Genomic DNA, 16,426 nt, shown 5'->3' with positions numbered 1-16,426 from the left:
ATTTTCTAGTTTACTAGGAAACTTGTAACCTGAGTTCACATTAATCCAGTATATTATTATATTTTAATTGAAACCAGTTTAACATTTTTTGTTGTTTTTGTCCATCTTAATCCTATTTTCTCGTCACACTTTCTAAGTTATCATGTGTTATCTTGTCATCTAATAAGGATTGTGTCACCTTACCGACTTCAAGTTGAAAGTTAATCCGACGCTTAATAAACTTTGTATGATGGATCGGTCTCGAAAATACTAAGACATCTTTACCGTTATCGCCACCTTCATCAACATTATTAACGACCTTATCTGTATTAAATTAGGATTCATTATTGAGGTCGTTATTTGCATTTATACCCAGTTCCTTATTATCTTTAAGATAAAGTTCAGTTTTGAAATGATTTTCTTTATCAACTGCAGGCTTAATTTGGTTTTGGGTTTCGGTCAGTGTAACAGTTTTTTTAAGGTTAAGTTTGGGTGTAACAAAAGTGCTTGAACTTTATGGTTGAGTTGATTCACAACTTCTATATAGAGTATTGGAAAGCTTATTGTATGTTTGGAGGCTTGAGCTGTTTGTTGATGATGTTATGGTATACTTTATCAAAGTTAATAGGAAACACAATCACAGACTTACCGAATTCACGTAAGTTGCGAGATCGTAGTAAAAATAACTGGCACTTACCTGAAACAAAAAGAACATTGAATTAAGTAATGTATAAGAGTGATTCAAAGATGAGAATATTTTCAATTCCCTAAGCATTAGTGGGCGTAACCTGCGGTTTCATTACGCTTATCCGACAACCCTGGTCATGTAGTATAAGGATCAAACGAGCACATGAATTACCTGATGGTAAGAAGATTATCATCACGGTTACACCCGCAACACCATAGAAATAACGAGTACGTTGACAAAAATATGAGTAATACAACTTTAAATATCCTCAATTTTCCTTAATTCCCAAACAGACTTGTTTTTATTTGTTACTGGAACAATTTTATAGAGTCGTGGAAGCTCGATTATCACGAAGATGCTTTGCCAGGAAAGGATAGGCGATCTAAAAAAAGGTTTCTGAGAAAAATATCAAAACAATGGGATCGTTTTCCTCATGTCCGAGGTGTTAGCAGGAAATAATAATGTTTGCGGTTTATAACTAACTTATGTATCGTGGTTTTGAATGAGCTAATGTAGGTGTTTTGATATTTGTATTCATTTTTACCTATTGTCTGTTGTTTGTTTGTAAACATTGGTAGGTGTTGGATGACTAATTCATGACCTTATGACCTCTGAGTTTGTTGCGGCATTTCTTCTCAGAGTAGTCGGATAGGAAATGCCGGCTTCATCTAGTTATTTAAGAGATTGACGTGTAAAAGTGTTATCTTATAACCAACTTGCAAAAATAAATATCATTTATCATGTTTCCTTTAGTTTGGGTAAGTATTTTATTGACTTTACTTCTTCTTTTTACTTTATTACTTTACTTATTCTTTTTAATTCATTTTCTTAATATTTCTAAAACCTTTTTCTATCTGATTAGGAAGGCCCACTATTTACCAGTTTGACTTTTTCACTGCCGGGTATAAGACGCAGTGCCTGTTTCACCACCTTCATATAAGTGCCCGATAAACTTATGTGACAGATAGTGCAAACATTACGTTATTAATTCAAAGTTATCTGATACATAGAGGCTATACAGACATTGTGAAACAAGTCCTCAATAGAATAAGGTAATTATTAACCAATTATTACTATCACACATTCTCATTAACATGACTTGATCCAGGATATAAAGAGTTTCTTGCTCGTTCTTCTCCATTCGAAGCTACACTTTGAAACGAGCACCTAGCTTCACTGACGGACAGACTGACAGACTATTGTTTATTTCTTTCTTTATTGACGTTTCAAAAGTACCTAAGTATATGGTTTAATTGGAATAAATGATTTGACTTTGACTTTGATACAATCTTCATAAGCTTCACCTCCATTCTAAAACTATTGTCACTGTGTTCAACCTTTACCAAACATCATAACACAACAAAAGCCTGATGCATTTCAACAGCATCATAAAATAAAAAAGCAGGTTCCCTGATTGCTTTAAAAATTTCTTTAATCATGGGTTTAAAGATTATAACTGTGTTTACAGTAATTTCTCAAAAGGGATCTTGTCACGACTTAGTTAATACACGAAAATTATGGGAACTGTATTCATTTTGCTCGTGTTAATCTTTGAAATGATTGGAGCGATTTGTATTTGTTTTGTTTCTAGGTGATTTGCTAAAGTTTGGCTCTTAAATTAGGTATGTTATTTTCTAAGTCAAGATTTGAATTTAATTTTTTAGAGATTAAGTTTAGTGTTCTATACAAAATTGTTAGAAATAGACGATTTATACTAATATGGGAAAGTATGTTTGTTTGTTTGTCCTGTCTTCACGTTGCAACAGAGCGAATTTATGACAAGTTGATTTTCTTTGAAATTAGTTGGGAGCTGGATAGTGACTTAGGCTATTTTTTGTCTGTTCACAATCGCCCAGTTTACTAAAATGGTGGATGGAAGAGTGTATGGAACATTTCGCAATTTTCAAGATAGTAAGCTAAGAATCGATATGAATTATTAAACAAGTGCTTTCGACTTTTTTTTAATTTCATACCCTGTCATCATCCATTTTCCCTACGTTACCTTATGGGTTCTTAAAAAACCTGGTAATTGACTGGACATTTACTCGATTACCATCTTAATAGACAACAAGACGACCGTACTACAATACTAAGAAGCTGTTTTATTTTGTACCTATTAAGTAAACAGAGTTACAAGATAATAATAGCTCACATTACAAGAATGTTTGTAAAGCAAGATGTGAGTAACTTTAATTGTTCTTAAGTGAGTTTATTCTTATTCTTATAAAAATATAAAGCAGTGTAATTGCATTAATGTGCAATGAGCTGTAACATTCCCACGATTAAGTTTATGATTGTTATGAAGTTATCACTATAATGTTGTGTATGTAGTTAGGATTGTGGAATACAAAGAGATAGATATAATATACGCTAATTATAAGTTAAATTTTTATAATAATTTCAATTACCCAATATCAACTTTATATTTATGACAGTTAAGTACGTTTTACTATGCAAATTAACTTTTGCATTACTCCCATACGGATGTCAACAACTATGCAATTTTTAATGTAAAATGTGACTACTAGATGGCGTTGCTAGTACCAAATTGTGATTCGCACGAATTAATACTCTATTTTGATGTATGGAGTTTATAAATAAATACAAATCAATTTGGTTTGTTTCTCAAATTATTATCATATTATTAATGCGTATTATTTATTGTTACGGGTAAAAGGTTAATAACCTTGCAATAAATTATTGTGGAGAGTAGTCAATAGATGGCGTTAGTAGTATCTTATTTTATTGTAACGCTTTTATTATCGTTACGAAGCTTAAATGGTGAAAACTATAGTGCAAATATACATACAATGAAGAGTAGTTAAGATTAGTTGACTTTAATTGAGATTCAAACTAAAAAATATTTCTTATTGTCTTTTAAGTCAAAGTCGAAGTCAAAATTGTTTATTTCAAATGGACCTAGAGGGTACTTTTGAACGTCAAAGCAAATATATAATAATATTAAAAATGTCTGTCTGTCAGTCAGTCTTCTAGTCAAGCTATTTGCTCGTTACAAAATGTAGATTCCTATGAAGAAGTACTTACTCTTTTTAAATCACATCTATACATATAATAAAATCGTAGAAAAGTGCTGTCTGTACATTGAAAATAAAAATAAAAAAAATAGCAGGGGTTATTGTTATGTCGATGTCGAACCCAAAAATGTAATTAACTTTTTTTTGTCTGTTTATCTGTTTGTCTGTTTGTCTGTTTGTCTGTTTGTCTGTTTGTCTGTGTGTCTATGCGCGCTAATCTCAGAAACGGCTGATCCGAGTTGGATGCGGTTTTCACGAATATATTGTGGTATGCTTCAATTTACATTTAGTGTTTGTTTCATGTCAATCGGTTCATAAATAAAAAAGTTATGTCAAATTAAAGAATCACGTCGAACACTATTCTATGCTTATACCATTAATCTCCGCAACTATTTGACGGATTTGGTTGAAATTTGGTACAGATATAGTTTAGAACCTTAGAAAGGACATAGGATAGTTACATTCAATTGGTTGGGTATCGGCCGAGCGCTTCGGTACTATCGTAAAAGAAGTGTATTATCAGTCGTATGATTATTTGTCTGTAGTGGTCCTGCTGTTTCGTATACCTATTCTAAATAAATTGGTTTCGTTGTATTTGTCAATTAATAAGTTTATTTGTTGGGTTTTCCTGGTTTTCTGGTTAAATTATTTAACGTAGGTTTAGTTTGATATCGATTATTAGTAGTTACTGTAGTTAGTTTTTTTAATAAAATTGTAAGTCTAATTTATTAATTAATTAGATAGATTAGATTTAAGTCGTTTCTTTTAAATTATTTAGTTTAAGCTTGGTTATTATAGCATAGAGGATAGGTTGTAATATAATTTCTTTTTTAATTGTTATAAATTCGTAATTCGTAGCTTTCTTTAGTTTTAAGTTAGTTTTCATCTTAAGTTCGGAAAGATTATAATATTTCTTTAGTTTAAGTCCGTTTTTAAACTATTTTTTTCAATGCCCTAAGTGAGTATACATCGGGAACTATGTGGTTAAAACCAAAAATTTGCCGGAAGTCACTATTCCACGCGAACGAAGTCGCGGGCAAAAGCTAGTTTACGATATAAATCTTGGTTACATTGTTTCTATTGCTTAACCCTAGAAAGATAATCATATTGTGTAGTACGGAAAAGATACTCATGCGTAAAATTTACGCATGTGTTTTATTTAGCTGTAGGTTGGTGTTTATTAATTTATTTCAATAAAATTGTATGTTATATATATTGACACATATATAAGAATAATTTAAACTGCAGATAATATATTTATAAATATATTTTTAATGAAAAAAAACCAAACTTATAAACTTCAGTCATAAATCAAATAAACTTTTTAACATTTACTTTTACTGCTATAAATTATTTTTAACCATGATAATCGGCCTTTTTTTCACATAATCAACAATAACAATATCCTATACATATTATAGGAACATAGAATTCTATAAAAATCAGTTCCAAACAGTTTTGGCACATTACAAGACGCATTTGCCCTTCGCCTTATTTTAGAAGGGCAAAAAGTACAGTAAAGTCCTTTTTTTACTACAGGTTCTTCAGTATTTTCTTCTGCCTACTTCTAAGTCATCTATAAAAGCTGCTTTTGTGTCGCTCAGCACGTCATCTTCACTCTCATGGTCACCTACTTCACAATCGGTATCCTCACAGGGAAGCTCGTCGTCACTTTGCATGAGACTGGCCAGGATACGGTCTTCGTCCAAATTACTACTTCCTATTGTTGCACCAATATCTATAAAAGAAACTATTAATGTTAGTAATAATATAAGTACAATTACAATAACATCAAAAAAATAAAAAAAAATATTATACTAATCAAAATCATAAAAGTCACGTAAAAGATAATCATGCGTAATTTTAACGCATGGGGTCGTTATATCTTAAAATCGGTTATACTTACCTTACTGCCACTTGCGCCATATGGAAGCTCCTAGCGACGAATGAGATGTCCTAAACGCACATCTATGGATTCCCACTATTAAGAAACATAGAGCTATATTTCGAAAACGCATGCGTAATTTTTACGCAGACTATCTTTCTAGGGTTAAAACAACAATCCTACATTCAGCTCAACAGTTATGCTATACAAGAGACGCATCGCTTCGCTTTATCGCTTAGCTTACGATGTAGACAATCCATAAAAGAAACTTCATAAAGTTATTACGTAAATGAAGTATTGTTACAAACTAAACGGCCATTTTCTTATGTTAATAAAATAATGCACTTTATACACTAATTTCATTGTTATTTAATTTTTTCCCATGGTTGTCCAAAAACTATTTATAGATGAGCATTGTTTTATAGGATAAAATATACTATATAGGTGTTTAATTAAAATATGGCGTCTCATTATTCTGTAAAATAATAAATATGAAGGTCCAGTTGTCTTAAGTTTCATGGTAACTGATTTTCGAGCAAAGAGTCTTGTACATATTCGGTCCCGGGTCGGGTGAAGAATAATCGGAACTAAAAGTTAATTATTGTTATAGACATACAACGCGACGATTATCGCGGAATACTGGTCATGAAAATGAGCCTCTAGCATATCTTGAAACTAGTCGAGTTCCTCATCAAGCGGTTGCGTGAGTAAGCTGATAACTAATTTATTTATTTTTTATTTATTTATTTAATAATTAAAACTCAAAACATAATATTTATAAAGAGGTGCTATAATGAATTTCCTTCATAAAAATTTGATACGGATTTCAAAATTATAATCAAAACGCTATGAAATTACTTTTGGATCCATAAACCTACTAAGGTAACTTTAACCAATTTATCTTGAACCCTCCACTATTAGGAGCTTTTATTGTAACGTTAAATGTTAAAGGGTCTAAGTTAACTGGTTGTGTATCTACGTTTTAAGGCAGAATTATGTATTTTATGATAAAAACCGTATCACTTTTCATTTTAAAGTTTTACTTAGGTATATTATTAATGTCAGTTAAATTTATTGGCTAATAGATAATATGACTGTCTTGAAAACTTCTCACTTGGAAATCCTTATCTAGTTAAATATATTTAAGTTTCAAAAATTGTATAGATTCGGCTTAACAGAAATAGAATAGAGAGAAAAGATTACCGGAGGCCCAAACCTCCCTCTTCAATCTCCCCAACACCAAAGTCTCAATCGCAATTCCTAACCCCCAAAAGGCCCCTAATCTGGAGCTGCAGACTACTTTGCGGGTTTACCGGGGCTCCGGTTCGAAAAGCAGGAGGCGGGAGAAGTCAGTGACGCACCTGTATCTCATAAAAAAAATAAAGTATGGAGTGGTCTGAATCTAATTACCATCAATCACTTTTAAACATATCCACCAATCAGAATATATCAAAAAGAAACTTGCGTTTACTAAAGAAATACTTAATGAGAAAAAATTATGAGCAAATAACTTTACTAACCGTCTTCTTTTCTACTAGCATAATAACAAAAAGCAAACTCGGTGAAACATCTTTAAAACTACTAATTAAAAAAAATCACACTGCATAATTTTTTCACTCATTTAACTCTTTCTAAAAATAGATTAACCACAATACTGAACCTGTTTTTTCTATGCAATAAAAGAGCCGTTTGCCACAAAAATCCCTTTTTAAACTTATTTTACAAACCATTTAATAACTATAAAAGGATTCCTGCTTACCCCCATACGCTTTAAGACTTTTAATATTTATATATTCAATCGTGCAGACGTTGCACATTAAGCTACACCAAAAAGACAGCTAACTTCAAAGGAATTTCAACCCTATACTAAAACGAAAGGGTTGAAAATGCATTTAAGCTCTACAGTATATTTCAAAGTGCAGAAAGGTCCCTAGAACAGGTGTTCTGAATTCATAAATTCGTAATGAGAACACAATTATTATTCCAGCCAGTTTTGACAAATTATTTTATGTTTACTAGCTGACCTGACTTATGTCGTTGTGCTATTTTTTAATCTGTTTTTATTCATATGAACCTCCTTTTAATTAGGCATTTAAAAAAAAGTAGTCAGCCCGAAGTGTGTTATTGACTGAACTATTCTCAATTTCAACACTTAGGTAATAGTTAGTTTTGAATTTATTTGACAGCAGACGAAATATATACAGTAGTCGGCAGTATTTCCGAACCTATACGATCTTCAAACCTTTAAGAAAAGAGCGTATTCCTTTTTAAAAGGCTGGCAACACACCTGTGTCTCCTCTGGTGTTGTCCACGGCGCTGATCGCTTACCATCAGGTGACCCGTCTACTCGTTTGTCTCCAATTCCATAAAAAGTATGTACAAGATATACATCGTAATTTCTAAATGTCTAGTTTTTGCTGAAATTATCAGAGTCAACCATTTTTATGGTCCACAATGGAGTCAAGATCTTAGTTTCACAAACTACGTATACCTTCACGGCCATCAAATTAATGAGGCCATCTCATCCCTAATTTTCATTATCTTCTGATTTAAAACACTATCACAATAAATTGCCCCAGCGCAACTTCATAAACTATTCACGAAAAGCAATAAAATACAAAATTCTAAACTTAAAATTCAACCCTATAACAGCTACTGGTTTAAAAATACCAAAAAAACCAACGAATCACATAAAACCTTTTTAAAATTCAGAGCGCGTTGCAATAAATTATCATTCGTTCTTTCTTTTCTTCATAAATATAGAAAAAAAGCATCAAAATATACCAAATCGGGGCTAAGAGTAGAGCCATACAAAGCCCTATTGAACTTGTCTGAACTTGTCTCGAAAAAAAAAACACCTAGGCACCTGTTTGGGACACCACCTGTGGAATATATTAAGACTCCTTTTATAAAAAGACTCCGTACAAAAAAAAAGGTTCGTAGTAGTGTACAGTTTTGTACGGGACTCGCTTTTTAGGGTTCTGTGGGTAGGGTGTTTTAGGACCCCGTTTTGGTAGACTAGACTATCTCTTTTAAGGGTTATTAAATTGTAAACTGTTGAGACAGACGTATTCAGATTGATATTTATAAAGGTTTTTGGTAACATTGATTACAATGATTACAATGGATACAAAATAAAGTGGAAAATCGCAGATATTACATGCAAAAGACTGTTAATTTAATGTTTGCTTTGGCCGTATTCAACTAATTACGTTAGTAACCAGTTTGTATCTGTAATGAAACACCTAAATTATTATGAACTTCTTAACTAAATTGTGAAGAGTATAAAAACCAGACAGAACAAATTGGTTTCTAAGTAAGTCCTCCGAACTTTAACATAAAATATAAAAAGTGTGTTAGTACGGAACCCTACATATGTGATTGAACTTGTTCTGACCCAGTATTTTATTGTCTTTTTTTGTCAGTAAAAAGTATTGATTTACTCTCGTTTAGTTGTATTGTTATTGCCCATTTTTGTGTTAAAATATATTTTGGAGAGTGTTTTGTTTTGCTTGTTGACGGTAGAATGTCTAATGAGTCGGAAGACGAATATGGAGTAAGTGTTGAAACGGTTTAACGTTCAATTGACTTTTGAAGATATTGATTTAATATTAAAAATCATATTAGATATTAATTAGACTCTAAATTCTCACAGATAGGCGGATAGTCTAATTATGAGAGAGCCATACTTCGGCAGAAATGAGCCGGTTCGACCGGAGTGATACCACGGCCTCACAGACAACAGACGTGAAACAACGCTTTAGTTGTGTAAATGACGTTACCGGAGGCCCCTTCCTAAACTTTCCAATGCCCGATTCCCCAACAACCCTTAAATTCCTAACCCTCAAAAAGCCGGCAACGTACATCACAAGTTTGTGATGCCTGACTGGTGTTTCGGATGTCCATGGGCGGCGGCGATTGCTTACCATCAGGTGATCCGTTTTCTTGTTTACCACGCTAAATCATCACTAGCTAATATCAAAACTATACTCAGTATCAAAATCTAAATAAGAAACATTTGCAAGCATTGCCAATAAATATAATAATTCTATTCTATTAGTCTCTAAGACAAAAGACAAAGACAACAATAATTAGATAAAATCTTCTAACAGATAAACTAAATGACCAACAAACAACTGAGTCCAGTTTTAATATGAACAAATTAGAAACCAAAGCAGTTGTCCAATCTAATCATTTTGAATAATTTATTCCAATCTACGTACCTACAGTTTGAATTTCAATGTACTGTTTATATTTATTTGAAGCTTTTGAACAAATAGACGGATCTATACTTAGCGACTAGATTGGCGATATTATTAAAGATGGGCCAAATTAAAAGTACCCTTTTTTAACTGGGGGCAATCATCCAATGACTACTCAAGCCTTGGGCGAGGCGAGACGGAGTGCCAGACTCTTTCTGACTAAAAACCACCCCGTTCCTTCTCCTGCTTTTTGAGCCAGAGCCACGGTAAGCCCGCTAGGTAGTCCGCAGCTCCGGATCAGACATCAGCAATACTGCGCCCCAGTGTGTATGTGGTGGTCACATTTTAAGAATTCGATTGAATCTGACTTACGATTATTATTCTCGTTGTCTATCATATCTCTCTGATAACAAAGTAATTTTTTGTAATTCAAACTATAAAAAGACTGTTATCGTTATTATCCTTTAAATAAAATATCTTCCAATATATTTTTTGCTAAATTTTTATTGGATCTTAGGTAAGGTTCTAATAATTCAAATGCTAACAATATTAATAGCAAATCAGACTAATAAATCTAATTTGAACAGATTTTGACCACTGACTACAAAGTTAGTGTTAACAAAGTGCTAATTTTGAGCATAAATAGACCAAAATTAACATAATAATATAAAAGGCGTCTTAAATTCGATATAATATTTAAATCTAGCTTTGTTTTGGCGTTGCCTTTTAACTGAATTAAATTGTTTGGATTATTCACTAAATAATAAGTAACTTCAGGAGCAACTATTAATTACTTGGAAATCTAATATCTCATCTCATTCTCTAACGTAACATAAACACTACAATATAAATATCCCGTATCAAGTTCTAATGATAGTGTTAGTGACCATGTCAGTTTAAAAACTTATGTAACATAAACAATTGCTAAGACGCCATATAAGACTATTTTAAAAGCATTATTAGATCAGATACATAATACACGTTGTTATGCTAGAATGAAATAAATCTGATTGAGTAGACTGAATATAAAAAGATGATGAATCAGCCAACTTACAAATAGAAGATAATACTCCTAAAACTACCGTATCAATATGATCACTCAATAACACATCTATCAATGAAAAAAGAAATGAAAGTGAAACAAAAAACATCTTCAAATCATCAAATGCAGCTACTGAATTCATTGCTCTTCAATGAGACATCAAAACTATTATTTCTTGATTACTTATCGAAATGGTTGTCCAAAAAAAAGACAGTGAGCCTCTAACAAAAGCCGACGGCAATATCGTTGACAGAAAAAAGAAAAAAAGCTCTAAGAGCTACTGAACCATACCTTTCCACATCAATCGTAATCGAAAAATCAGTCTGTTCTTCAAAACCGTGACTTACTTTCCCAAAATAGTTTTATACTTACCATTTAAGAAATACACGAAGACCACCAACTCTAAAGCTTTGGGAAGATCGAAAAAATATTGGTGTAACACGAAGTACAATGGATTTGTTTTTCCTATTTTTAAAGACCACACAGTTTAAACATGAATTTTGCTTTCTGATTCCTCTGTGAAATTTTGTTTGGAAGTTCGACAACCGTTTAAGACTTTACTCATTCATTGAATACTAATACTCTCTCTTACTAATGTCAATATCAATTACTATATGATTTCCTTGCTTAAATTATAATACTTTATTTGTATCACTTGTCAGATAAATCACCCTTTCATATCCATTCCCCAATTTGTTTCTAATTCATTTGCTAATCATATCATTAGAACTTTCACGGATGAAGCGTCAGTTCATCCATATAAGTGTGTAATCCGCGATCATGGCGCTTGCAACAGTGCCGAAATATCGGAAACTTACAAAAACTAATAAACATGGTAAATATCCCGTTTTAAGTTCTAATGATATTACTAGTGACCAAGTCAGTTTAAAAACTTATATCATTTGCTTAATCTATTAAATCGTACTCGACAAAAATCTCATAGAACATAACTCCTATAATTGTTAGATATGCCATAATTATTCCTACTCTATCAACTCATGCTACTATAATCGATTATATAATTGCATCCATAATCATTTGTATGCAATAAGTATTGCATTTCATATAGTTTTCGTTTTCTTCGTCCACGATTTGTCCAGTTGCCATCGATTTTCGCTTTCGATTGTCGAACGCTTTGCATCGAGTCCATTGCCAATGTCTTGGTGTAATTTATGAATTGATAGCGTATAACTTGAAGTGGTAGTTTTACTTAGTGCTTGTAGTTTAATTTTATTGATTATTTTAATATTAGTGCTTTTTTGTTAGCAAAGATTTTTAGACCAAAATTGTTAGTATTTCCTTACAAAAATAGTCAGGTATTAATTTTATTCTACAAATAAAAATGATCTGTTAATTAGAAAATCACCCTTAATCTGATTCCATTTTTGTAAGTTCTTTTTATTTCATTACATAAGTTAGACGGTCAGTCTTGACTTAAAATCCTATGTACCCTAGATGCTAGGCTGAGGGCGTCCACAGAGGACGACCACTCTTAGCAACCAACAAAAAATGCTAACTAACATTGCGTAGGTACCAAAAATACATTTAATCCTAGGAATAGAATGTCCAAGTATTAATATTGCTATAGTAAAAATAATCCACATGTAAGTTATAAGTTTATTACTTGGACCATTTCGACTCGTGACTGCAACCACGATTTAGAGCGTGCCAAGTTTACGTCCGACCGAGCCTGAACTAGTTCATGTTTCTCTAACGTTTTCAACTTATATAGTTCTCTGAACTGCATTCTAAGTGCATGTTTAGTGAGTAAATATAATACTACAACTACTTTTAATAATAGCTGTAGTTGTAGTTGCCTGTTGTCTAATAAAACGATTTGACTAACCTAACGGAATTGTTTATTCAAAAATTAAATGTAAACTACATTTATTTCGTTAAAATTTCTAAATATTATTTTTGAATAAAATGTAACTTGCACAATATTTCATTTTATTGCACAATCGTTAAAATTAAAAATATTATTCCGTTAAATTAATAAATAAATAAATGTTCATTTATAAACCACAATTACCTATACCTATGTTTTTAATTCGTGTTATTTATCCTGTCCCCGAGATTCTGAAACTAGTCGGAACATGTTCCTTGGCTGACAGCTTTGTAACGTAAACATGAGATATTTTCGACTTGATTGACGAGAAGTTCTGACTGGCTGGTGTAAACATAAGTTTATGAGTTATGTTAACCAGTTAGTGCTGCGCTGAACTTGAATTTAGATTGTCACTTGTATAATTTATTATTTTCGCATTTAACGATTTATCGTTGTGATTGTAAATTGATGATTTAAATTTTATTTGTGTTTGTCGTGATTTTGTTAAATGTGATTTAACTTTTGTTACGAAAATATAATTTAGATCGATAGAGTATTATTTATTTCTTTATGTGTTGTACTTTCAAAAATACCTTTTCATTATTTAATTGGAATAAATGGTTTTTATTTGAGTTTGACTTAAGGTTTCTTCAGTCTTGACAATATTATATTGAAAGACACCTAAAAATTGTATTATTATCTTTAAAAAATATTGATTACTACAATGTAGAGCCAAAATTTTATTGACTTATATTTTTGTATCTGCTATACGGGTTTGTCTATCAGAAAAGAAAACATACTTAAGTTTTACAAAATAAAGTTTATTTCACATTGATTACCCCATAAAATATTTGGGTGAAAAATTAACACAATCCTGGTTATATATTCGAGTACATGCTGTCCTTAACTACGATAGGTACTTGTTATTAGTATAAACGCTTATTATGAGAGAAAAAAATCACAAACATTTAAATGCAATATTTACAAGTCAAAATTATTAATCCTATATCATTTTTATACAAATAAGGAAACAATTTTTTTAATGATTTTTTTATACACTTTTTTCGAAACAGAACATAATTAATATTCTGGAACAAATCGTTTTTGTTTTAACAAAATTAAATTTAATCCACCTGATAATATTATACGACAAAATATTTACAGTTAAACTAAAAATAAATTCAATTACAATACAAAAAAAGTGGAGTTATTTTTATAATAGATACTCCACAAAATGATTTTCAACATTTTTTTTTTAGCCTTCGATAATTCATTACGTTTTCGTAAATTTAACTAATATTTGGTGTCTAATCGATTCGAATGAAAATAATTAAATGAAAATGTATCTATTCATGACTATCGAAATTATTTGGAACTAAAATTATAATTGAGATCTATATATGTGTCTTATAAAAGTAGTCTAGTCTAATAACTAAATGTATTTCTTCATCAAATCGAATGGAATAAATTAAACTAATTTTAAATGAATCTAAAATTGATAAACAAGAGATCAAATGGAAATGTAACTAAATAAAAAACTTAACAACACTAACATTACTTGTAAATCGCAATCAGTTACATGAATAGGGATGATGACTGGGTATGGAAATTAAAAATTTATTTAGTCCGCCAGTTAGGTAATGAAAAAATATTAGACACATATTTTTTTTTGTCGTGTAAGATAATAATACTTAGATAAAGCGAATCAAAGTGTACATAGAAGCGACGTCACACGATATTTCAAATCAAAATAATTATCTTCGAAAGTATTTATTTCCGTAAGAAAATAAAAATACGTGTCTAATTATTTTAAAATAATCTACAAGACGGACTTTAAAATAAAAATTAGTCATCCCACCCTATTGCTACTATTTTGTAAAATGTAGTTGTAATCACTGGTAAAATTATTTTATAAAATGCAGCAGAACATTTATTGGCAAAAGCACTTACGAACAAATTGATAGAAAAATATTTCTGTACGATAATAAACATTTCATTAAATGCACGACATAAAAAAATATTATCATTATAATATTATCATTTTTCGAAATCATGAGGCGTTTTGTCGAACTTCACTCAAATTTGGAAAGAAGCAAAATTCATTTTTAAAAAAGCGGAATAAATGTTAGAATTGCAATGACGAATTAAATCGAGCTGTAGGAACTACTCGATTTAATTCGGACGTACCACCATTTACAATTTAAGTGCAGTTGGACACAACATCTCTTCCAAAACATATAGGCACAAATAAAAATACGGAGGGACTTAAAAATACGTAACAACAGTCCAGACCTGCTTTGCAGTATCACTGTCAACAATACTTATCTAGTACAATCTTCTTTTTATCTGATGGTATTGAAGAGAGACGACGCGAGGGAGACCTTTATGATGGCCACGACCATCACTAGGTTGACGATGTAGGTCGAATTGCATCTTAAGTGGTAAGGTGGTGTGTTATGCTCACGAGGACACTCACCTCGCCTATTCTCCTGGACTTCTTGCCCAGGCTGTCGTGAGACCAAGATGTGGCACAGAACTTCGTACAGCTCGGCTAGGAGCCGGTTCAGCCGCGAAAAGTTCTCCTCTGTTGCCTCTCTTTCACTCGGCAAGTTGAATGCTATAGCCATCTTTGTTTATCGCAACGTCTTTTTCTACGGAAGAAACGTGGACAGATAGCTGTTTGTTTGTTATGCATAAATGCTGTGTCCCTGTTTGTGTTCAACTCCTCTCCGCTTTTGAATCCAAATCTTCGACTTTGTAAAAATTTTGAATCAGTCAAAAAGTTTTCTCCAAATTTTTCAAAGATTTTCTTTCGTCTAAAAATATTTTTCAGATCAAAATATCTCTCTCCGACAATTCAGAAAAATCTTCAAGTGGTACAAAAATTTTTCGTGGTGAAAATTTTTCAAAAGTCAATTTTGCGAAAATATCACTCAAAAAGTTCACTTTGACACACCGAATGGCACAAGGTCCGAAATAGAAAATATACACAGTTCAATTTGGCGATAATGAGATCACAGGTAAAGTTCCGACCTCAAAAGTTCACAAGTTCACAAAAAGTTTTGGCCGCAAAAAACTCATGCGGTGCATTGTCCGTAAATCACTCGCAATTTAGGTGTAACCAGCGCACGGTCGATGACACAATCGCGCTAACTAACGCACTATGCATCGCTGCGGCTAACCGATGTAAACAAACTGACTTCGCACGCCGCTCTACAAAAGAGGTCGACAGACGACTATTGCACGTGCGGCCGGCGCGGAAGCGAATCGTGTAATAAGGGATAATACTTCGTGCACATCATTGCCTCGCTCGACGCGTCCCCTTGTGTTAGTGTGGTGCATAACGTGTGCACACACGCACACCAACGAAACCCATTTGATTATAAATAGTGGAACGCACGGTAGCACGCTCCCTTCGCACTCCACTACTACAATCAACGTCCACAGCGCTCTCCCCGTCCCTTTCCCCCTTTCTAATTCTGAATATGTCTATCTCTTTTCAATCAGGTTACATCATGTTACAAGAGCAATCGACGAAGTGTGTCTCTCTCGTTTCGATGATACAAAATCTTCCCTTAGTGGAAGGGGAAGAGACGATAGTGTGCATTTTGGGTTTTGGATGTAGAAAGCGCGCCAAAGTGAACTGGCCAATGGGAGGGCTGTGTTAGTATGGGGTGAGGTGACGTAAGAACGGAGGACTCGGAACAACGGGGTTGTTAAACAGAAAGCGTTCACTCGACCACTGGCTCTTGCCGCAAACCTACTAT

The 16,426-nt window shown here is 32.4% G+C and overlaps 1 protein-coding gene across 1 annotated transcript in view; it reads right to left on the bottom strand.

Moving 5' to 3' along the window:
• Positions 1–16,103, bottom strand: part of LOC118277931 (uncharacterized) — a 111,348-nt gene extending 95,245 nt beyond the window's left edge. The window contains exon 1 of the mRNA XM_035596953.2: positions 15,136–16,103. Within this exon, the coding sequence (XP_035452846.2) occupies positions 15,136–15,286 (151 nt within the window). The 5' untranslated portion in view covers positions 15,287–16,103. The remainder of the gene's footprint in view (positions 1–15,135) is intronic.
• Between the last annotated feature and the right edge of the window lie 323 nt (positions 16,104–16,426).

Source organism: Spodoptera frugiperda, chromosome 18 (assembly GCF_023101765.2).
Source record: "Spodoptera frugiperda isolate SF20-4 chromosome 18, AGI-APGP_CSIRO_Sfru_2.0, whole genome shotgun sequence".
NCBI lineage: Eukaryota > Metazoa > Arthropoda > Insecta > Lepidoptera > Noctuidae > Spodoptera > Spodoptera frugiperda.
Note: the sequence above shows the minus strand (reverse complement) of the source record. Positions and strands in the feature narration are given on the sequence as shown.